The following is a 23,042-nucleotide window of genomic DNA, read 5'->3' as shown; positions in this document are numbered from 1 at the left end:
GGGGGGGTGGCCTGTGAGGCAGCTGGGGCCTTGAAGATAGTACGCTAAGGAGTTAAGCCCTTAAGAGCTGCCAGACAATGTCAATTGAAAACACCAGGTATGAAATATAAATAACAGTCAGCTTCTTTCCTTCAGTCCAATTTCTAAGCAGTTGTGTGATCAATTTATAAATCGATTGGTGTCTAATCCACCTTCGAGGTCTTCTCTGCGGCAGCCATGGCCTTCAGCCAGGGTGGAGTCAACCCCTACCCACAGGCGGAGGAGGAGGGGGGAGGGGGGAGGGGAGGGGAGGAGGGAGGAGGGGGGCTCACTGCAGCTCCTGGAGCAGGAGGAGCACGTTGGCTGTGTATGGGTTCTGCTGCCCTGTGGCCCCTCGCAGCTGCACAGGGTGGAGGGCAGGATGGGGGGGGATGAACTGCTCAGGACAGTACAGTTCGTTCAGGAGGAACCAGGTGGAGTCCGGGTCTACCTTCATCAAGTGGAAGAAAACCCTGTGGAGAGACAGACATCAGTGAGAGGGAATGGTGGTGGCTGGGGATACAGGGAGGGGAACCTGCTGGTGTTCTACCCAAGAGGCTACTTACTGGGCTATTTGAGAAAAACAGGTAAAACATCAAATCACTTGAGTAACAGAACCACCTAGTTCATACGACAGGGCCATTTGGATGGTCCCAAAGCCCAACAGAAACAGATGTGAAGACTTTCATATCCCTTGACATACAGAAAAAAAGTAATTAGTCTGAGCAAAACAATATTGACATCAAACAAGATCTTGGCAAAGAAACTGGTTAAGTTCTGGCGTCCACAGCAGGAGTTTTCATAAGGAAGAAAACGGACTGGGCCACCCTTCACGACAGGCTCCGCTTGGCGCACAGGACCAGGGTGGGCTCCCAGTCCTGCTTGGGGAACCTGGGCAAGACCTCCACTTCTGGGTCTGCAGCCCTCACTCAGCCCCCAGCTCACTGCTGAACACTGTAGCTACCCTTTCTGGCCACGGGCAGCCACGGACTCTAGGTGGGTTGGACATGCTTGTACAGGGATCAGATCGTTCTTCTCCTAGGACAGGACCAGCTGAGCCCTGTCCTGTGACCTTTGGCAGAGACAGGGCACTGGTGTCCCCTATACAATACAGACAGAGCTGGAGGGCCGTGACCACCTGACACTATAGACCCACCACGGGTGAGGTTATTTTGGCCTGAGCTGTGGGGTCACAACCCTGTCTCCTATCTGCTCATATCCCATTTCTGAATATCAGTCGTGTGCCCAGGGCCACCGCAGTGGGCAGTCCAAATGTAAATCTCATATACTTGGCTGACTCAGTGATCCAGAGTCTGGCTTTTCAACCCCAGGAAGGATGAGGCCCTTCCGTAGCTGGGCAGCTCTCTCTCGGCCATCCTGCCCATCACAGTTCAAGCATCACGTGCTCAGAGAGGTCAGCCTTCCTGAACCACTGTGTCTCGGTGGTTGCCCCTTATTTATTTATTTTTAGGACAGCCTTCCTAGAACTTATCAACTACCTGTCTATTGGCCATCTCCCTTCCTCACAATGGGGGCAGGGACCGTGTCTGTCTGGCTCACTGCTGCACCCCAGGCACCTGATGGGCCCCAGGTTCTCACAGTGAGTAAGGACTTCTTAGATGGCACACTAATGACGGAAGATGGCATCCCTCTCTGGAATATTTACTCTATAAAGGGATCTAAAGGAGAGGTCAACTGTTCACCACCAGGGAAGGACTAGGGACTGTTACTAACAGGACTTGCATGACCACAGACAACACTAGCTAAGTGGATGTGGAAGATTATTCAACTTGTCTCGGTTTCCTCATTTCTAAAAATGCAAATGTATTTCACTCAGGGCTCTGCAAAGGTTTAAATGAGAAAACACAGACCCAGCCTGCACAGTGCCTCACACACACGATCCCCAACTACAGGCTAATCGAGTGGATGGGCTCTACTTGAGGACCCCATTTTATTCCTAAAGATCATTCCTGGGAGCCTCCCCATACAGCTGGGCATCAAACAGGAACTTACATGCTTGCTAGACGGAGCTAAATCCTGGTTTTAATTATGTTAATCTGAAAAGCCTGTGCACTTTGTTTTCTTCCCAGGTTTTAATGTTCATATGCTAAGGAGGCAAGAGAGGCAGGTGGAGGGGGCACTTTGAAAAATTTTCTGGCCTGTTTTGCACCTAGACAATTCAAGTTGTTTTTACTCAGGATAAGCTTGTGTTCGTAACCTCAGCGGTAGACGCTGGAGAAGTGATTAGAAAATTCCAACTCACTGTCTCCACTTCACTGCAGAAGGAGATGGGGCCTGCGTGGGAGACAAGTTTTGTTTAAAAACAAATATCTTTGATAATTAGAGTGGCAAGGGGAATTATGAAAAAACCGCACCGAAAATGGGAAGCAGATTCCTATTGACACGTGACACAGCTGACAGTTTTCCCTGGTGCCAAACACTGTCAGAATGCAAATGGTTTCAGTTCGTTTTTTTCCCAAGAACTGGAACGATCTCTCAAGCGACAGCATGGCACACTCTCATCTTCAAGGAATATTTTGATCTGGGCAACTCCCAGCAAAGTGGGGCCACAGCTCAGTTCAGACGTAGCTCTGCTCTGACTTGGGGGCATAAAAACGTCGCAAAGTTCATTTTCTAAGCCCTTTTAACATGCTAAATGTGAATGTTGTATTTGCTGGCAGGAAAGGAAAAGCCACCCTCTTGGCCCTGTGAGATCTCTAAATAAGATGTTAACAGGGTAGCAAAGCAAAAACGTGCACAAAGTTCACCTTTTATTAAGCAAGAGCCAAACTCTTGGAAGAATTATTTTGGGTCTCATTTCTTACCCTCTTAAAGGTGCAGAGTCTGCAGAATGACAGGAAACAATGAAGTTCCTTCTCCCACCTCTGGGGCTCAGAGCAAATGATTTTGCCTCTGTGACCTGTTTCTTCCTTTCTCTAAAGGAAGATTATCACACCCGCCCCATCCTTCTCACAGGTTTGTTCCGAGGCTCTAAGGAGATGAGGTGCAGGAAAACACTTTGAAGTGTATGATGAAAACACTGTTCCTTCCAGAGAAAGGGTGTGTGTGTCTCAGGAATAATTATCACTACCAACCCCAGCACACTGCCATGCCACGGAAAACTCCCAGACACACGGAAAAGGGCAGAACGGCTCTTGTTTCACTCCTCATTTCCTTCATACTGACTTGGGGGGTCCTAATTCTCAGCCAAGTGGGTTATAATTTTGTCCACTATTTTAAGGGAGAAACGAATGCAATATTCTCTGCCCTTTGCATGCCTGAGGTCAGGAGCAAATACCTTGCCATGGAACCAGGCGTAGCTGTGCCCTTGCTTGGCAAAAGGTATGCAACCTGCTGAACTCTAAACAACGACACATTCTGAACCTGGATTCTTGTGCATTTTAAGCTCCTGAAAGCTGAGCCTGAGCCCCATGAAATCTTGTCTCAGTACTCAGTAGCCCAGCTTTGCTCCAAACTCTGGTACCACTTGGTCCTGGGCCCAGTTCCTGCCCATCCTGGGTCTCCTGGAGAGTGGAGAGCAGAAAGCTGACCTCAAAAGCCCTTTTTTGCATAATCCAAAGCCAGAAGAAAAGACAGAACCTCTGCTTTGAACCAACTGCCCAGAAAATGTTCCTAATACATCTTGAGACACGGCAGGGATGGCTGCTGAACACGCCAAATGGCCAGCTCCCTCTTTTTTCAAACGCAAAAAGGAACACTTCAAAAAAATATGTATGTACACGATTTAACTTCTGAACAAAAATTTCTTTCTCCATCCCCCAGGCCCAAATCCATGGCTCCAGGGAGGACAGTTATCAGGAGATTATCTGGTCCCAGAGTCTGGGGGGCACTCAGCTGTGCCTCGTGCCTCCAGTGTCCTGAGGCGAGTGATTATCTCTCAATAACCTGTAGGGCCGTGTAGCTTAAATGATAACTTGACTTTAAAAAATTTAGAACTCGCTGTTAGGCAGTTTCTAAGCAACCTCTGTTTCCATGGCAAAGAAGCCTGGTGTTTATACTGATTTTTCACTTAAAATGCGGTTTTATTGAATTTCACTTCATGCAGGCAGCCATTTCCCTGCACTTCAGCCCTACCTACGATTGACGGGTATCAGTAAGTATCTAATAAACTCTAGACGCAAATCCACAGAAGCGGCTCACTCCTTTGAGATCAATATCAGGGTGCTCCGGGTGACAGAGCTGGGGCTGAGGTGGCCTGGGACGGTAGGAATCTGGTCGGCTGAGTTTGGGTCCCATCTCTTTATAGTCTACCAAATGTTTCCTAGCACTAGGTCTGGCCCAGGCACTGTGCCAGGTGTATGGGACACAAGGATGGGTGGGTGGACAAAAAGACTCTGGCCTCAGGCTCCCTGTCTGATAGAGAGGACAGACTAATCGCAGGGGCCCATGGCGCAATTCAGAGAGGGCCCTGCTAGAAGTCACGTGTGGGGTGCAGCCAGGGTGGAGGGGACCAGGCAAGTTTCTTTCTTCTCTGTAAGAATGTGAAGCATCAGATGAGTTCTAAGGCCCCTCTCAGCTCCAACACTCCACAGCGGTTCCCAAGCACGGGCGCTGGATCGCAGGCCCTTCCCCCCAAATGTGGCAAAATGGAAAAGAAACCCCTCTGCTGCAGATAAAAATACCACCGAGTATGTCCTCACCATCTCAGTCTAGACAACATCTGCTCAAAGGGAGCTCTAGAAAACCAGCAGCCAATCAAGGCCCAGTAAAGCCAAGTAAACTGTAAGGGAAACTTAGAGCTCCCGGCCTCCTGGGTGACAGGCGATTCCTTCTCTGTCAATTACCTGCTTGAGGGGGCTGCCGCTGTTGTCTCTTCCTCCGTGTATAAAACGCTCCCACGAGCTGCCTGTGTACATGCCAGTGGTAAAGAACCGTGGCTTTGTGATTTATTTATTTATTTACTTGGGCTCCTAGAGCAGTTATTCAGAGATGTCTCCTCAGGAACATGAGGCAGGCTGTCTCTACATGGGCAGGACGAAATGCAATCGGAAAATCAACTCCCTTGTTGGAAAGCAAGCAGATTCGCAGTTATTTTAGCTTTGCGGTTAGTCCCTCTCTGGCAGAACAGCCTCCGTGCTCTGCTTTTCTCTGGCCAGCTCTTGTCCTGTGACTCCATACATGCTGATGCTACAAATGAGGCTGTCTGCTTCCTCTGAAACAAATGGATGCTTGGGGCATCGACGTGTCCTAGCCAGCAAGCAGTGGCCAGCCGATGCTTCCATACTCGGCAATTTACTCTAATGGGTCTTGGATCACCGGTTAACCAGTATTTCAAGCCTGTCCTTTCTTGCTATTCAATTTAGTGATCTCCCCCTGAACGGAGGTCGTTTTTTGTTTCTAAATGCTGGAAATGGAGGATTATGACTCGAAGCAACGATTTACTCTCTAAATAAATACTACCAATTACCTTTGCAGCTATACATTCTCGTTAGACTTGTTCCAGACCATCCATCTATCAATCTAACTCCAACCCACATACTCATACAGAGACTGATATTAAAATATTTAAGTGCAATGGGGACAGGATTTAAAACCATAAACACCAGTAGAAGCTTATGATGCTAATCGTGCCCCTAAAGTACCACAAGACAAAGTATCATAAATGCAGCGGAATGACTCCATTGCTTTGTGCATACTTAAAAAGATACGGCACTGAGAGGACTAATCTGTTACAGGCAATTCAAAAATAAAACAGAACCTAGAAGGGTTTAAATCCCACTGGGGCAGGATTTAAAAGCAGCCCCTTCCATCTGGCCAGCTCTCCTGCCTCCAAGCCTCCCACAGGCCTATATCCCACAACGATGACATTGCTGCTAGGCGTAGATTTTCCAAAGTGGCCGTGTGCCAAGGACCGAGGCAGCTGGCTTGGGCCTTGGCTCCCGCTGGCTGCACTCTCAGGCCACACGCAGTGTTTCCTGCTCCTCCCTGAAAAATTCGTACCCTTGAAAATAAAGACATCTCCGTAGCTGCCTACCTATTTTGCCCCCTCCCCCTGAACCGTTTCCCTGGAACCCACGCTCTGGCATGAAGCCAGCAGCCTCTGCTGACGGATGCTGTAAGGAACAGCTCTAGGAAATGTATTGTATTTACTGCAAGGGTGGTAGGGCTATTAGTCACAACAATACCCAGTGTTCTTCTAAGATGACCCACGGAGAAATTTTCTTAGGGTTCAGGACCAAGGAGAGCTGTGCTTCTTTCTGAAAAGCTTTCTTTTCTTCTTCCAGCAATGACCAGAATTGCACAACAGGTGCATTTCCCTCTTTGCTCTGTCTGTTAGGAAGCCCAGAGCCGCAATGAAGGCTAATCTCTAGCAACGGTGCAGGGCTCTAAGCCTGCATTTTATACATTAACCTCAACCCTAGCTTCACCTTGTTTTCCTTTAAGAAATTTGCTCACCCCCTATTTTTCTTGTTGCATACACTTAACTTGTAAGATGCCCCAGGTCTTTTTGGGAATCAGGAGGAAGTTTAGGTAATAATAACTACCACTTACTGACTTTTTACTCTGTGCTGATATTCTGTGCTGAAGAATAATCTATATGACTTTACTGAATCCTTATAGTAACTCTATTAGGTGGAAAATAATAGATATGCTTGTTCTAGTTTTGTAGATGAGGAGATGGATACTTTGAGAAGTAAATCACTTGCCCAAGGTTTCACTGCAACTGAGCCGCAACAACAGACCAACGCAGTATTCGCCTTTGAGATCTTTCAACTCTCAACACAGTACCTGCTCACCCCAAAGAATCTTTTATTATTTACTTACTTATTTATTTATTTAAATCCTCACCTGAGGATATTTTTTCCATTGCTTTTGAGAGAGAGTGGAAGGGAAATAGAGAGAGGGAAACATCAATGTGAGAGAGAGACATTGGTTGGTTGTCTCCCGCACAACCCCAGTGGGGATCGAGCCTCCAACCGAGATATATGCCCTTGGCCAGAATCAAACCCGGTCCATTCGGTCCACAGGCCAGTGCTCTAACCACTGAGAAAACTGGCTAGGACCCCCAAAAGTCTTTTAAATAAACACCCATATAATACAATCAAGGCATTTTCCTAGCTACTTTACTAGGTACTGAGATCATCACATTCACTCCAGCCTCTCAGGTGTTCAGAACAGACCACAGAACCTGCAGAGTGATGCCATGGCTGCCTGTGGTCTGCCAAGGCGTGTGCTATCTGAAATCCACTCTGTGCAGGTGGTCCAGCTGCCAGAGCACCAAGAACATCCTGGTTCCTGACCCAGCATGGTGCATACATGCACACGCACGCCCAGGCTTGCCTTTCCCACTGGGTGGCAAAATGGTTGGCATTGGCAGACTATCAATCACATGGCAGCACTGAGGAAGCAGGGAAAGGATGGGTAGCATTTGATTTAAGTAGCACAGAGGTCCCTGCCTTCAGATCTGAAACCCAGCAGCCCACTTTGTTTGTAATCTGCATGGCAGATGTCTCTTATCTGTGACACCAGGAAATCATGCCTATATATGCGCAGCAAACAGCTTCAGATCTGAGTGTATTTTTAGAACAATGAGCCTGGAAAAGAAAAGCAGCAATGCCTGTCAAAAGATGGATAATGGGAAAGCTAACTACTTGGGTCTGGATTTGTCAACTATTAATCAAATGTCGAAAGGAAAAATATCAGGAGTGCCCTCATTTCCATGCTGGGTGCAGTCCAAGGGGGAAACAGCTCTGCGGTCCAAGCTCAAACAAACTGCCCACACCATTTGAGGGGATGAGCTACTAATTTCAAGCTCAGCTGAACTAACGGATCACCTCTGTGGCTTCTGATCCATTCAAATATAATAGGCCCAGGTGTGGGTAGAGAGAGGCACTGGGGCTCTGGCAGGGATGAAATGAACGAGCCTGTGCCAGTCTGCTCGTCCAGGGTTTGAAGGCATCACTGGCTCTTTGATGGGCTGAATCCTACTGCTAGAAAGAAAGTGGGAAGTCCGTCAGTAAATGAACCTTCAAACCAGTCCAGACTTCTCAAACATAACAGGCAGTAGGGGGAGGTGGCACAATTAACATGAAAAAGACCATTCTGAGTGGAAATGCTGTTCCGATTTCAGTCAAGATGAAGCAACAAAAAATGCCATGTCCAAGTGTATATGAGTGTGTATAACATATACATAATAGTCATGCTTGGTGAATTTATATATGGATCTCCCACATAGGTGTGTATACGCACGTAAACATACACCTGAAACATAGGCACCGTTAGGGCAGAAGCCTCCTCTCTCTTGCTCCCCGCCATTCTCAGTGCCTAGGACAGTGCCTGACACACAGCAGCAACTCAGCTAATCAGGGGAATGGGTGAACCCATGCAATTCGTCTGCACAATGACTCCAGGAGAAAGGTGTTACTACCATCCCAAGTTTATAGAGGAAGGAAACGAGGGAAAGGCAACTAAGTCATATGCTCAAGGTCACAGAGCCAGTAAGATCTGAACCTAGGTTTGACCACCTCCAAGCCTGGTGCCCTTGCCCTCATATAAAATGGCCAGGCAGAGGATGCTAGGAGGGCACCCACACTGCCCCCACACTCCGAAGACTGCAGCACCAAGTACCTGCACAACCAGAAGGTGGCCAGCTCGTCACTACCTGCTAGCACCCTGCACCCCCACCTGGATTCTGCGGTTGGGAAGTGGAGGTGGGACAGGGGGTGAAGACCAAGTGTTCCTTTATCGTGAGTCTTGTTGGGCACAGACTTCATCTTTTAAAAATAGGTATCATTCTGTTTGTTCTTATAGCCCCAGGGTAGAAAACTCACTGGATGATTTAAGACCTCCCTGCAAAAGACAGGGAGCCTCAGAGGCTGCTCAGATAGGACTGGGGAGTATGGTTTTAACAAAGTTGAGTTAAACCAGGCTGAAAGCATGCACTGGCTTGAAGGAAAAACACAGAAATTTGGGGTATGTGCTCGCATTTCAAATTCCTTTCATGTTTGGGAAGGAAAAGCTCCATGGCCAGAAAAGGCACAGAACTGTGGAGGCCCACTGCATGCTGGGAGATAAATCAGAGGCTTCAGGGGCTACGTGGGAATTTAAATCAGGGAAGTTGGCCTATGCCAAGGTTGAGAAGGGGGCGTGGCTGATCGGACCTGTTATTCCATAATCCAAGCTTACCCTCAGGGACAGTGCCTTATTCATACCTTGTGGTATGCTGACCCCTCCTCCAGACCCCAAGTATGATTTTCTCATTTGTTATCCATTGAAGTCATTTAACTAGATGCACTTTGGGGGAGCTGGTATTTTTTCCTGCATAGCCAGTTAACAGTGACACCTGGTGGTAACAGACAGCAAGGTTATACCCTGCCCTCTACCCCCATCCCTCCCCCAAGTTGCAAGATTTATGCCCCTCCTTACAAGGCACCATTTGCTAGATAAAAGCATTAAACTGGAATGGCACCTCCGTTCTTAGCGTTTACAGCCTTGGTTATATCAACCACCCCCTGATCAATTTCCATTTCTAGAGTTTACAGCCTGATGTAAAAGCCTGCCACAAAGGCTATATTTAATACGACAAATTAAAAAAGCAAACACAGGCTTGGTCATTCTTTGGAGCCAGGAAAAGCAAACAAAAGGAAGGAAAAAACCCAAGTGTAATGCACACAAAGAGGAATTTTTATGGAGCTGCCGAGTTTGCCTCTATTCCAACTCCAGGGAGGCTGCCCCTCAGGTTCCAACAACCCACACGCAGACGTACAGACGCTGGGGCTCACTCGCCTCCTTTCAGAGCAGCCACTGGCCCTCACGGGTTTCCTCATCAGCCCTGCCAGACAGAGTGGCCACTTCCAAAGCAAGCGGGTCATGTGCCCGGCGTCGGAAATGCACGACCTCCGGGGGAGCCGGGGTTCTTTGGACAGCTCTGGCTGTACTGGTTCTTCTGAGTACTGAGCTAAGGCTAGTTTTGTAACCCTCTGGTGACAGGGCTCCCCCTTGGGCCCTGGCAACGAGCACAGCAGCCTTCTCTTCTCCCAGGAGCGGGTGGGCAGCGCACTGACTACTGCATGGGGAGCACTGAGGGGCAGGTGTGGAAGCAGGAGGCCAGCAAGGCTTCTGCAGTCCTTCAGGGGTAAGATGAGGGTGGCCTGGCCTGGAGGCTGGGAGGTAAAGAGAAGCCGACAGTTTGAAGAGAGGTTTTGTAAGTGCGGTAGAGACAGGCTTCCCTTCTGGGGTATGAAGGAAAGAGAATTAAGGACAAACAACTGGATGGCTGGTGCGGCCACACACTGACCTTGCTCATCAGTCCCCGCAGGTAGGGCTGCTTCCGTGCTAATCCGCCCGCCCACCTCCCTCTCCCCACCCGGTAATGAGGCTCACGGAGAGCCCAGGCTTCCCATTGTCTCAGGCTTCCTCTCCCGCTTAGAGAGCTTATTAATTTTTGAATCGGCATGCCAAATCAACTCCGGATCAAGGCCCACTGATGTTTTCTCCCCTGACTTCAAAATAAGTGTGCAGATGATGTGTTTGTGAAGCAATCAACCCTGCATTTCCTCCCCACCCAGCCGGCCAGAGGGAGGTCATCTGACTACCCCAGAGGAGTGAGTGCCATGGAGCAAACAAAGGCGCCGCAGTCCAGCGGTCTGGCTGCACTTTCCTCCACCCAGGCACCTTGGGCACCTACTCAAGATTCAGCAAAGCCCAATTGTGGGCTTGTGGTTTTCACGGGGAAGATAGAAAAGAAAATGGAAAGATAACGAATTGTGAATAGTGGCTTATGGATGGGTTTAAACGTAAAGGTGAGTGTGGACAGGTGTGGAAAAAGGAGATGGGCAGGGGCTGTGACGATCAGATCTTTGTAACTCTCAGTTGTAACAGGCCCACAAAAGGATTTCCTTCAAGATGAACTCATTATGTTCTTGAACTGTACTTTAAATCACAGCACAATTGGCTTTGGGGTCACTGCCCAAGGGTGACCATTTCCACCCTAAGTTGGTTCTCTAAGGAACAGGATATGTGGGGATAGGAAGCTGGTTAGATGTGCACCCCCCTTTCCCACCCCCCCATGCTGGAGAAAGCATGACTGAGTCTGGCCTAGGGGATGTGATGGGAAAGAGAGAAAGAAAAAATGGAACTGGGGAAATCAAGAGCAAAACATTGCGAAGGGCAATAAATCAATTCAAAAAGGTATTTCCATGGCTCCCAGAGAGTGCAAGGTTTATAAGGGAGCAAGGAGGACCCTCATTTCACAGTCAGAGCAGCCTGTAGCCCTCGGGGATGAGATTACTCCTACTCCATCAAGGAGGACCAGGGCCATGTTTCTGGAAGCCTAAGAAGGGGGAGGGGCTGTTTCTTTGCTTGGACATGTGGAACTGCAGGGACACAAAGCCAGGACACATAGGCTAGCTTTTGCTCCAGCAGCTGACATCCATGGGGTCGCAGTTCCAGGGTGCAGGCTGCTTCCAGCTAAGAGGAAAGCTGGATAAAGGGGGTGAGAGTGCATTCTGGATCTCAAGTCTGGGGAATGCTGCTGTGCTCAGAGTTTTAGCTTTTGAGAAAAATCCTTTAGGACTCAAGGAACCAGATATAGCTTCTTCCATTAGAGGTGGCACAGCTATTCTTAAGTAAGCAAAACTCTTGGAAATGAGAATCACGTAATTTCAGAGTTGGAAAAGGCCCTTTAAGCCATTAGCCCAGTGGTTCTGAACATGTCTTGGTTCACAGACTCCTATTATAATTGGACGAACGGCAAGGACACCATCTAGAGAAAGGTGCATGTGTCTGCTTGCACACACCCAATTTTGCATATAATTTGTGAGGATTCATGGCACCTGATGCCCATTAAGATGCTCCCTGGAGTCAAAGTAGCAAGATCAGTAACCCAATGCTTTCACTTTAATAGATGAGGGAGCTGAGGCCCCAAGAGGTGCCAGGGTCACCTGGCCACCAGACAAGCAGGGCCTAGAAGCAGGTGGCCCTCGGCCAGGAGAGCGCCCTGTCTCCTGGGGTGCACCATCTCTCTGCGTTCTCCCCCTCTGGCATTGTTGCTGATGTTGCAGTAGAGGTAAAGGTCACTTGCAAAGAGAAATGCGTCTAGTAAAAATATCATCTCTAGAGGTGGTGCAGTTAAAAAAATCATCCTAACCTAGCAAGAAGACAGAGAAGAGGAAAGCGCAGAGATGCCTCAACTCTGCTCGCCATTAGCAAATCATATATAATTTAGGACAAACGTAAAGAGATGCAGATGATCAAGCAGACGTACCTCCTGGCAGCCTCTTGCAATTTCACGGGCTGTTTGGCGCTGAGGTAAATCAGGCAGGCATCAGCCACTTTATTCAGGTCACCCTCACCTGCAGAGAGAAAAAACACAACAAGCGCTAGCCTTCAGACTTCATTTGGGACGAGCAGCAACCAACTGCTGTCTGGTGAAACTGGAAGGGCTAGGCAAGAGGCCGTGGGCTCTTGACTCCATCCCACAAGTCAAAACACACATCAGGGTAAGTGGATAAATGAGGCCAAAGTAAGGTCAAAGGACGTGCACATGAAGGGAGATGGGGGAGCATGGCTAAGCAGACAGTACAATGGTGGGCATGAAACAAAATGCAGACTGTGTCCAGGTGAGACTGGCTGGCACCTACCTAGGTCCAGTTTCTCGCAGAGGGGGCCCAGGCCCTGCAAGACAGCCAGCTGCAACTTGAAGGCCAGTGTGTGGGAGTAAACTGGTCCAGCCCTGGCACTGACGGAAGCCTGGGTGACTAAGGAGCCAGCCAGCTTTGGCAGGACATCTTTACAGAAACGGCTTCGGAGGAAATCACCACACTTGCCTCCCAGGGTACGCAAAACCTGCAGAAAGAGCACCCAAGTTGGTGACTGAACATCACCAAGGCAGCAAGAGAGCTAAAGAATGTTTGGTAATACAACTCCATCTAGGTCTCTGCTTGAAAAAAAAAAAACAGAAGTACTGCTGTTAATTCCTTGCCCCTGGTTTGAGATCCTGACAGTTACAAATTTGGAGGTCTCTGTTCCCAAGGTCTGGCTGCCTCTATTTGTAACTACAGATTACACACAGAGTAATTCAGAGGGGTCTTGGGTTGGATGGACATGATTAACCCCTTGATTTCCTCCCTTTTTTGTTAAAAAAAGGTCTTAAAGCACTTCACATAGGTCATCTCTTGAATCTTCCTAACATCCCTGGAGAAAAGACTTGTGTTTTTAACTGTAGCTAGCTGAACAAACACAAACACTGAGGCCAGGCTGCTGCCATGTGCGGGCATTGGGAAGGTGTGGCTGCCTGAGGCCCCTGGCTGAGGAAGGGCAGTGTCCCCATGGTCGGACCGAGTCAGAGTTCCTTCTGTTCCACTGCACAATCTCTATGCACATCACCCTCATGCCATCTTTCACAACAGCCAGTTTCTTTGCATGTCTCATTTTAAACTTTCTCTAGCAGAACATATTGAAATGTTGTGCCCCGCTGCACAAGACTGAGTGTACAGGAGAACAGGAATTTCCTTAAAAATTGGTAAGCAAGGCATAACCAGTGCAGAGAGTGCTTGCCGACTCTGCAGAGAGTAAGGCACTTATTCCAGGTCCTCAGCTGAACTGCACTGACCTTACAGGCCTCAGGTGGCATCAGCATGCCTGGCAGGGGAAAAGCAGCCTTGGTTACAGGACATACACCTTTATATTTTTTCATGTTTCTATGCTTGCTGTCATTTCAGGTAACCTATTACTTTTCATCAAGGAAAGCAGCACATCTGAGTAAGATTTAGCAAGACCTCCACCCCCCCTTTCTTTCTCTCTTGCTCTCTCTACACACACACACACACACACACACACACACACACACACACACATCACTTTGTGTCTGAGAAAAATATTAACAATTGTATATGTTTTAAATGTAGGCTTGTGCTTTGATCTGGTATATGCTGAAGAATCTTACAGAAAACCAAATTACCTTTGCTCAGTATCTTTGCTGCATTCTTGGCGTTTTATATCCCTGCACATCTTTCTTTGCTTCGTTGTGTTCACCTACTTCTGACTTATACTACCTTGTCATGGTAGATGTATCTCTGTAGGATGCTTAAGTGCTTTTTAGAACAAGAAAGAATATAAATAAATCAGCTAAAATATGTGAGCTAATACAAGCCAAACTAAGTCAGGGGGAATAATACTTTATATATATGTAGGGCTTTTAATTTTCCAAAACATTTTACCTAACAGTTCCATTTTATCCTTGACGACACTATGAGGAAGACGGGACAGATGTTCCTAAGCTCAACCTGAAAATGGGTGTTCCTGGGCTTTGCCCAAAGTCATTTTGCCGGCAGAGGATGCCCATTACTAGAATCCAGGTCCCTTCACCTTGACTCTTGGGCAGTGCAAAGAACATGGGTGTGAACTCAGAGATGTGGGTTCTATCACTTGATTGCTGTGCGATCCTGAGAAAATTCCTTAGCTTCTCTGAGCTTGTTTCCTCCTCTGTTAATGACATCTACTCTGCAAGGCTGTTATAAGGAGATGAGCACATGTTTGGGGAAGTGCCAAACACACCACCTGGCACACAGTGGGTGCCCAATAAATACTGGTGGCCCTTGCGCCTACTAGTTCACCCCGCTTCAAATTCAGATGGAAACTGATGTTTATTTTCTTCAATGTGCTTTTCTGATTTTTTCTATACTTTCTTCAAGGTATATTACACTGCAATCAGAGAAAAAGAGAACCAATCCCCAAACACACTGGTGAGCTCTGTGCTCACTCCCCTCTGTCCCCATGATGGTGGTGGGCCGCCAGGGCAGTACCTTGAAGGCCCTGAGCACTGTCAGGGGGTCATCATTTGTGAGTCGATGCACGAGGGGGGGCCAAGCCCGGTGAGCCAAGGGGAGGAGCTGGTTCCTATGGGACTGCAGAACCACCACGCACAGATCCAGCACATCCAAGACCTGAAAGGAAAGAGGGCACGGCTTCAGGAGATAGGAAAGGCTTGAGACCACGGTAATCAAGTCCCCATTTTAAAAGAATAAAATTTAGAAACTCATTATTGGATAAATATTTACTGAGTCCTAACAACACGCCAAGCACTGGCTAGGTACTCGGTGTGGACACACAGGGACAAAATTCCTGTGTTTTCTTGCTTTTGTGGGGCTTATGGTCAACTGAAGAAAGACCTGAATTAGGTACCACCCAAATAAAGGGAAGATCTCCAACTGTGACAGATGCGAGGAAGGAAACCTGTAAAAGGAGACACATGGGATGAGTAGGAGTTAGTCATGAACACAGAGTAAAATGAAAGGGTGCTCCTAGAACTGGAGATAGTGGTGAGGAAGACCCAGAGGTGGGGAGCTAGCAGGGCTTAGAAACAAACAGGGCGTGTGGAAGAGGACAGAGGAGGGTATGGGGGGGCTGGACCACATACGTGTCAAGTTAAGGATTTTTCATTTCCTACTAAGGGCAGTGGGGAGCCATCAAAATGTTTTAAGCAAGAAAGTGGCATGATACAATTCATGTTTTAAAAAGGCCATTCTGGCTGCTGGGAGGAGAAGGGCCTTGAGCGGGGCGAGAAGGAGGAGGCCCTTTAGGGAGCCACAGGCAGGGAGGAAAGCAAGGCACCACAGGATGGAGGCTGAGAAGTGAAAGGATCTGTTACCTGTTTTGGAGATGAAATGGCTTAAACCGCTGCCAGACTCGACAATGGGGAGATGAAGAGAGGTATCAAAAAGAGCTGTGTGGGTTCAGGCTTAGCAAGTGAAGAGAGACAGGTGCTGCTGAATGAGACAGGAACGACGGAGGAGTAAAATCGAGAGGTTGGGGCTCAAGCTGTTACTCCTGAATGGAGAGGTCAAGTGGGCAGCCGAGATACAGGTCAATCTCAGGAGAAAGGTCTGGGGTGGCCTAGATGTAAACTGCACGTTTCACCTTCCTGATCTCTTGTCCCTCCAGGCTCACCAGAAACAGATGCTCTGCGTGGGCATCAAGGGCAGTGGTCAGCATGTAGGCCTCCCTCCCACACAGCTGGGCGACCTTCACAGAGCAGGTGAGGGTGCATGTCTGAGTCAGAAAGACAGAGTGAAGTCTGCCAACGTTGAGCAGTAAACCTTTATTAAGTGCCTACTATGTGCTGGGCACAGTGAGACTGGAACAGAAGCAAAGAACGAAAGAGGCCTGCACCCAAGGGGTGAACAGTTAGGCAGGGGAGTAAGAGAAACCTCATAAACAGTGGAGAGCAGAGTAGCACAGCGGAAAGGGCCCTGGCATCCCTGGCTGGCTTTGAATTTGAGTTCTGTTATTAATCGGGCAAGTTACGCCATACTTCATTGATTCAAAGACATTTTCTCCTCTGCCTGAAATGCTCTTCTCTCTGCCTTTGCCTCTTTGCATGGCTGGCTCCTTCTCGAACTTCTAAGTCTCAGTTTAAATATTACCACCTCAGAGAGGAACTCCTGACAACCTGATCTAAGTCGGAATGTAAGCTCCAAGTCTTATTCAACAGGGGTTGGTAGGATAGGTTCCCAGTACATGTTTACTATGTGGGAGAATTGTTTTCCATCATAGAACCTGCTTACCACCTTCATAGCATTTCCTCAACCTACAAGTGTGTGTTTTTATATTGCCTCTTTCCAAACCACAAGAGACAGGAAGTTCTTTGAGGACTGGCCATGTGTGCTCCACTTCCCTCTACACCCTCTGCCCCACCTGCAGCAGGCCTCAATAAGCTCTGAGTGAAGAGATGAGTACATGAATGAGTGTGCATGTCATACTGGATGCTAACTGTTTTGTATTTATAATCAATAGCCCAGTGAGGTAGGCACCATCATCTCCTTTTATAGATGAAGATGCCGAGGCTCAAAAAGGTGAATTAATTACTTAAGGTCACAAGGCCAGTAAGAGGCAGAGCCAGGACTTGAACTCAGGTCCCTAGGTCTGACTCCAGTGTTGAAGCTCTCAATAACTATGGTGTGTACACAACTGCTACAAAGTCTCCATACAGGGGAAGACACTTCCCTAATGGATCAGCCAGACAAAGCCCTGCAGGGAGGAGGCACTGGAAAAGTGCCTCCTGAATGGAACAGATGCATGCTAGGAAGTGGCTCTGGGAAGACTGAACATTCCACAAAACACAGAGGCTGAGGTTCAGAGAACCTGTGGAGCAGGGTTTCTCAGCCCACACCCCTGAGCAGGGCAATGTGCTCTCATCACTAACAGTAATTCATTGAGGCAGTTGGGTTTCTGACTCCTGCTGGGTGGGGAGGAGTGGGCCAGGCTGTATTATTTTCCTTTGGATGTTAAGATCTTCCCCTGATTGATTCTGAAAGCTCTGTCCCCAGTGCCCACCACACTGCACCCCACTGCCCTGTTGTTGGAGTCACGACCACACAGTTTAAGTCCTTGCTGGTGGGAACACTGCTTGGGAAACTGCCAGCAAAGGAAGATGTAAGATTAAGAAAAGTGTTGGTGTTTTTCCTGGGATGAAAATAGAAACAGAAACAGAGATAAGGGCTAGTGTCAGGCTTGGAAGAATGACCGTTACTTTGAAGTACTAAAACCTACATCTTGCATTAAGTCAGCTCAGAAAAGGACATCCTTTCCAAAGCATATCCCTTTCTTTCCCTGGGAAATTCAATGAATCTCCAAAACTTTGTAGTTTTTAATCCCACAGAGGGGACTCAGCTCCTTTTGGCATCGGAGCTGATACAGAAAGACCTAAGAATGTCACCCCACAGATAAACTCCTCCTGATGCTTCTCCTGGCCACACGCAGGGACCAGGAGATAAGGGCAGCCACTTGCTCATCCTCGCAGTTGCTGCCAACCAGACCGAAGCTTAGTGCTGCTGCTCCGTGAACACAGGGAAAGGGCCACACACTGACCTTCAGGCGGATTCTCAGATTTTTATCTGACAACAAGTGGATGCAACGCTCCATCACATCCGTGGCTATCTGGATGTGCAACGGCAATGGGGGCTCCACGTGGGGGCTGGTGTCATTCTCCTCCACTTTGGGAGGGTCTGGCTGCTCCTCTGGAAAAAGAGCACAACCGGGGACAGTATTTTAGGAGATGCTCGACTTCAACTTGATCTCCCAGCCTCAGATCAGGAATAGGACTTATGAGGGAAAACGTCTAGGAACTGATCCTAAGGAAACCATGTTAAATCTGGGTCAAGATGTGAGTCAAGATATTCACCAAAGCATTAACAGTAACAGATAAAAACTGGGGGGGAACCTCCATGCCCATTCACAGGAAAATGGTTTTATAAACCTTGGTACAGCCACACAATAAATAACACGTAATAAGGGGCCTAACATTTGTGTTTACCAAGGGCTTTAATGACAAGAATTGTTATGAAACAATACTGTGTTAGAAAGAGAAAAGGAGGGTACAGAATTGCACACATTGAGAGCATTATTATAGAAACCTTTATGTAAAGGTGAGAGGGAGTACAACAAAGTATTAACAGAGATGGGGTCATGAGATAATTGATGACTTTTACTTTTCCCCTGTACCTTTAGTCTTTTCTAAATTTCCATGAGTAAATATTTACAATAAAAACATAAGAGAGCAAGGCTCTAATGTGGAGCGCTGAGGCTGCGGAGTTCCCTGGGTGGCCTCTGGCCCTCTATTCTTTCCTCTTGGTTCACCCTTTGACCAAAGGGGGTACATGTCTGTCCAGCCTTCAAGATCTTTTGATGGCCAAGTTTGAGCCTTACTTATTTCTGTATGAGAGAGAACACCAGGGCAGCCTGGTGCAATACACAGGGATGGGGTTTGGTTACAGGTGGTTGGTTCAAGTTTTGCCTGCACAACCTATTATCAATCCTCTCACCACACATTACCTCATCTGAAAAAAGAAATAAAGCATGTATACCTTATTTGCCTGTTGAGAGTTAAATGAGGTGAAGCTGCCAGCTATTATCATTCTTTCACTGCCTAGAGTGCTTTGTTGCATGAGAGAGGTATACATTTGTAAATCAAAACAACAACAAAAAGACTTGAGAGTTTCATGAAACCCAGGCCAAAATCCCTACCCTGAAAATTTTCTGTTTACTTATAGCCTCCAGCGTCCCCCCAGACCCCCACTACCAGCTGTGCTCACTTCCATTAAGCTGAGCATTGCTCCCTTAACTTTTTCCCATTTCAGTTTCCTCTGCTGGAAAAACAGAATCTTACAGTAGAGGCCACACCTGTCTCTACCAGATGCTGAAGAGATAAATGAAAATGCATTTGTACAATGCTTGGGTTTCTTGGAGAAAGGGACCCCAGATACACAAAGTGCTTTTATTGTGGTTAAAATAAAAAAGCACATGTCAAACCAACATCAATCCAAACATTCTTTATCATGCCAAGTGTGTGGCATGTACTTGATGAGTGACAATTATAAGAACGACAGGCTGTGCTTCTCTTCCCAGAGGATTTGTTGTCTGAAATTCACCTGCTGCAGAATGTTATTGAGGGACGCGGATTTTTCCGTTCCTGGAAGAAAGGTTTGATTCAGTCAGTCTGCTCCTAGTAAACGTCAGCTAGAACCAGAAGATCCTAATCATGAAAGAATGGATTCAATGACACTGCGAGAATTTCAAATAAGAGTGGCAAATCCAGATTATGAGAGATCGAGCTGCCTCCCCTTCTTCCAGTTTGAGCGAGAGGTGTAGTTCATGAAAAGAAGGAATGGGTTAGTTCAAGAAACAAAACCGAGGAGAAGAAGCCTGACAGATTTATGATCAGAAAACTCTGTCCTTGGGGAAACCAATGACTCAACTCTGAGTAAATCATTACTCGGGCCCTGTGATGCTGCCCTGCTATTTAGAAGGAATTTGTTGAAGTTAGCTGCATTGAAATACTATTTCCTGTTATCCTGGAAGTACTGACTTCAGTTCATCAGAGTCTCAGAGTAGAAATTGTAAAAAAAAGGAAAAAGAAGAAAAAAAGAGAAATCTGCTCGATTCCAACCTAACAAACTAATTTGGGACTCAGTTCAATTTAGGATAGTTCTGAGACCACCAAGCTCATTATAACTTGGCATTTTATATTTGCAGAGGAGATTCTAATAATTTATTAATCCTTTTGTGACCTGAAGCTCCAGATTGAGCTTGTGAATAAAACAACAGGCCAGAGCTTCAGCTAGCCTAAGCTCCCCTCTCCTTTATCATATAAATTGGTAAGAAAAACACCGAACCCTCCTTCAAACAATAAATAAATGGACAAGCATATGAGAAGACAATGGGCATAAGTAAAAAACTTGTCAGGAAAGAAGCAGAGAGAAAGATGTTCAACCTTTCCACTAATCAGAGACGTCAAAGTAAAATAACAAGAACCATTTTAATTTAGCAAGAAGTAAAACTGGTGATAGCCAATGTTGGGAAGGTTGTGGGGAAACCAGTATCAATCCTGCACTGCTGAAGGGAAGGTGTAAATTGATACAACCTTTCTGGAAGGCAATTTGGCAAGCATAAAATAGTGTTCATCTCCTTGACCCAGAAATCTTACTTCTGGGATTTATAAAGAAATTTGCAAAGAGAAGGAAAAGGTCATGTGCACAGAATCATCCACTGCAGCTCTGTTTATTACAGTGAAAAGCTAGAAGCAACCTAAACTTCCCACAGGGGAATGGATACTTAGTAGCAGCTATTAAAACATGAATTATTAAAACTCTATAGCAACATGGAGAGTTCTTTGTTATATAACAATGCAAAAAGGGCATAATGCATTTAAACTGAGGCCGCAATCATATAAAAATAGGTTTGCCAACAAAAAAGAATGGAAAAAGATTACACAAAAGGTGAGAATGCCTATGTTAGCATGGTGGAGTTATGAGTCACTTTTCTTATTTCCAAACTGTCTTTAACGACATTTCATTGTTTTTACAATAATCTGCTTTAAAAAGAAAAGACCAGCTGAGCCAAAATAAATTATACTGACCTTCCTCATCAAACTCCGAGACATTTCCATCGGCCAGGTCCTTGTCCCTGAGGTAGTTCAGCAGAAACTGTTCAACGTCTTCGGCTGTGGTGTTGTTCTCAAATCTGTTCTGGAGAGCTGCTGATCTTTGGTTCAAATGACTTCCCTCCTCCCCTACACTTTGCTCTTGGAGTTGCCCAAGATCACTTGTGTCTGGGAACCACTGGGCTGTAAATAAAGTGTTAGAATGATCACCTTGGTCATTGAAAAGTCATTAATACTTTACAAGTAGAATAAGCTCTTTGCCATGGTCTGCATGGCCCCTGCATGATCCAGGCCCTACCTGTCTCTAACCTTATCTTCTAACCACTCTCAGTTGTCATACCATCTTTCAGTTCTCCAATGTGCCAGATGTTTTCCTGTCTTAGAACTTTTGAATATGCTGTCTGAAATACTTGACCCTACGCCACATCTGGCTAATTCCAACTCACTTTTCGTGTCTTGATGCAAATATAGCTTGCCCACTAAAGCCATCCCTTGACTCCCCAATCTAACCTAGGTCCCTTATATGCTCTCTTATGTAGCGCCGTGTTCTTTGCTTTCATATCAACTTATCATGATTTGTAATTATATTTGTGTGTACTGTTTAGTATCTGAATCTCCCATTAGACTCTAGGCCCCATTGATCACCACTGGAAATCCAACATGCCCACACACAATGGGTACTCAAAAATATATGCTGAATGAATAAATACACTAGATTGGAGAACATGTACAAGTGACAAAACTCTGAGTACAGGAGACACTAATGGACACATTAGCAGAAGACAGGCTCTACGGAGCCATGAGTGTGAACATAGGCTCACATCTGTATTCCTGACATAAAATGTTTCCGAAGGCTGCCATTCTCTCCCCACAGCTTTTCCTTCTTTAGTGATGCTTCAATACTTCTGATGTGTCACCACAGAACAGCCTTAAACATCACTGAGCTGGTGGTTTTCAAACTGTGCCTTGAGGAGCCCTAGGGCTCTGCATAAATGTCTTGGGGTCACAACAGGGAGGTCAAAAGATAGCAGGCTAAACAGGGTGGGTCTAGGGTTTCCAGCCCTTCTTATCCAGAGAAGCTCTAATTTCAACAATTTTTGTACATTGGAGTCCTGGGGCTTCATTTCAAAAAGACTCTTAATACTTAAAGAGTGAAAGAACAAGAAAAGATCACAGCCAGGATTTTCGCTCTCTTCATGCAGACAGCAGGGAAAAAGCCTCTGATAACCTTTAGCACTTGCTAATCTCCTTTCCATCAAGGAGCATCTGCACAGAGCCAAGCAACAGCAGGTGGGGATGCTGGGTCAGGCAACTGGGAGGAGCAGAGAACAAGTGCTGGAGATGAGAGCCTTCAATTTGGAGGTTCCTACATGTAGGGGTCAATTACAACATTTCTTCAATGCCTCATCCCCAGACATAAATCAGTCCCGTGAGGCACCCTAAGGGATTGCATTCCCAATGAGTTAAAGTCAGGACCAGCATTCACACTGGTAAAAGTAGATAGGCTACGAAGATTATTTTCTAGATTTAAGGCTAGTTCCAGACATTAAAAAGTCTTTGCTCACAAATGGCTTTTCAACATATGAAATGAAGCTCAACCGCACTCTTAATGCAAATTAAACTATAATAAGATGCTATTTTTCTCCTATTAGATCAGCAAAGATCAAAAAGCCAGTAATATACAGTGTCGGTGAGGGCGTGGCATAACTGGCACTCTTACATTGCTGATGGGAGTTTAAATTGGCACGAATGCTTTGGGGAGCAATCTGATACTCTATCCAAAATTTAAATGTAACACTCTCTAAGCCAGCATTTATCTTAGGAATTTTACTCTACTGATATACTTAGACATGTTCAAAATGACTTACAAAGCTATCCATTGCAGCATTTTTTTTTTGAGGTGGTAAAAGATTGGAAACCACCAAAATGTACACCAAGAAAGGGCTGCTTAAGCTAAATTATGGTACAGCCACACAACAGACTATTATGCAGCCATGAAAACAATGTGGCAGCCCTGCATGTACAGATGTGGCACAATCTCCAGGTGCTGAGGTATGTGATATGGATGCTTTCTTTCTTTCTTTTTTTTAAATATATCTTTATTGATTTCAGAGAGAGGAAGGGA

The 23,042-nt window shown here is 46.5% G+C and overlaps 1 protein-coding gene across 1 annotated transcript in view; it reads right to left on the bottom strand.

Annotated features, from left to right (window-relative positions):
* Positions 1 to 286: 286 nt before the first annotated feature.
* The window catches only part of TTI1 (TELO2 interacting protein 1), a 39,381-nt gene continuing 16,625 nt past the window's right edge, over positions 287 to 23,042 (bottom strand). The window contains exons 3-8 of the mRNA XM_016219386.2: positions 20,894 to 21,100; positions 17,848 to 17,996; positions 14,784 to 14,924; positions 12,621 to 12,825; positions 12,245 to 12,332; positions 287 to 491 (exon numbers count right to left, since the gene is read on the bottom strand). Coding sequence (XP_016074872.2) covers positions 308 to 491; positions 12,245 to 12,332; positions 12,621 to 12,825; positions 14,784 to 14,924; positions 17,848 to 17,996; positions 20,894 to 21,100 — 974 coding nt within the window. The 3' untranslated portion in view covers positions 287 to 307. The remainder of the gene's footprint in view (positions 492 to 12,244; positions 12,333 to 12,620; positions 12,826 to 14,783; positions 14,925 to 17,847; positions 17,997 to 20,893; positions 21,101 to 23,042) is intronic.

The sequence above is a fragment of the Miniopterus natalensis genome, chromosome 7 (genome assembly GCF_054644295.1).
Source record: "Miniopterus natalensis isolate mMinNat1 chromosome 7, mMinNat1.hap1, whole genome shotgun sequence".
NCBI lineage: Eukaryota > Metazoa > Chordata > Mammalia > Chiroptera > Miniopteridae > Miniopterus > Miniopterus natalensis.
This window is presented reverse-complemented; position numbering and strand designations above follow the sequence as displayed.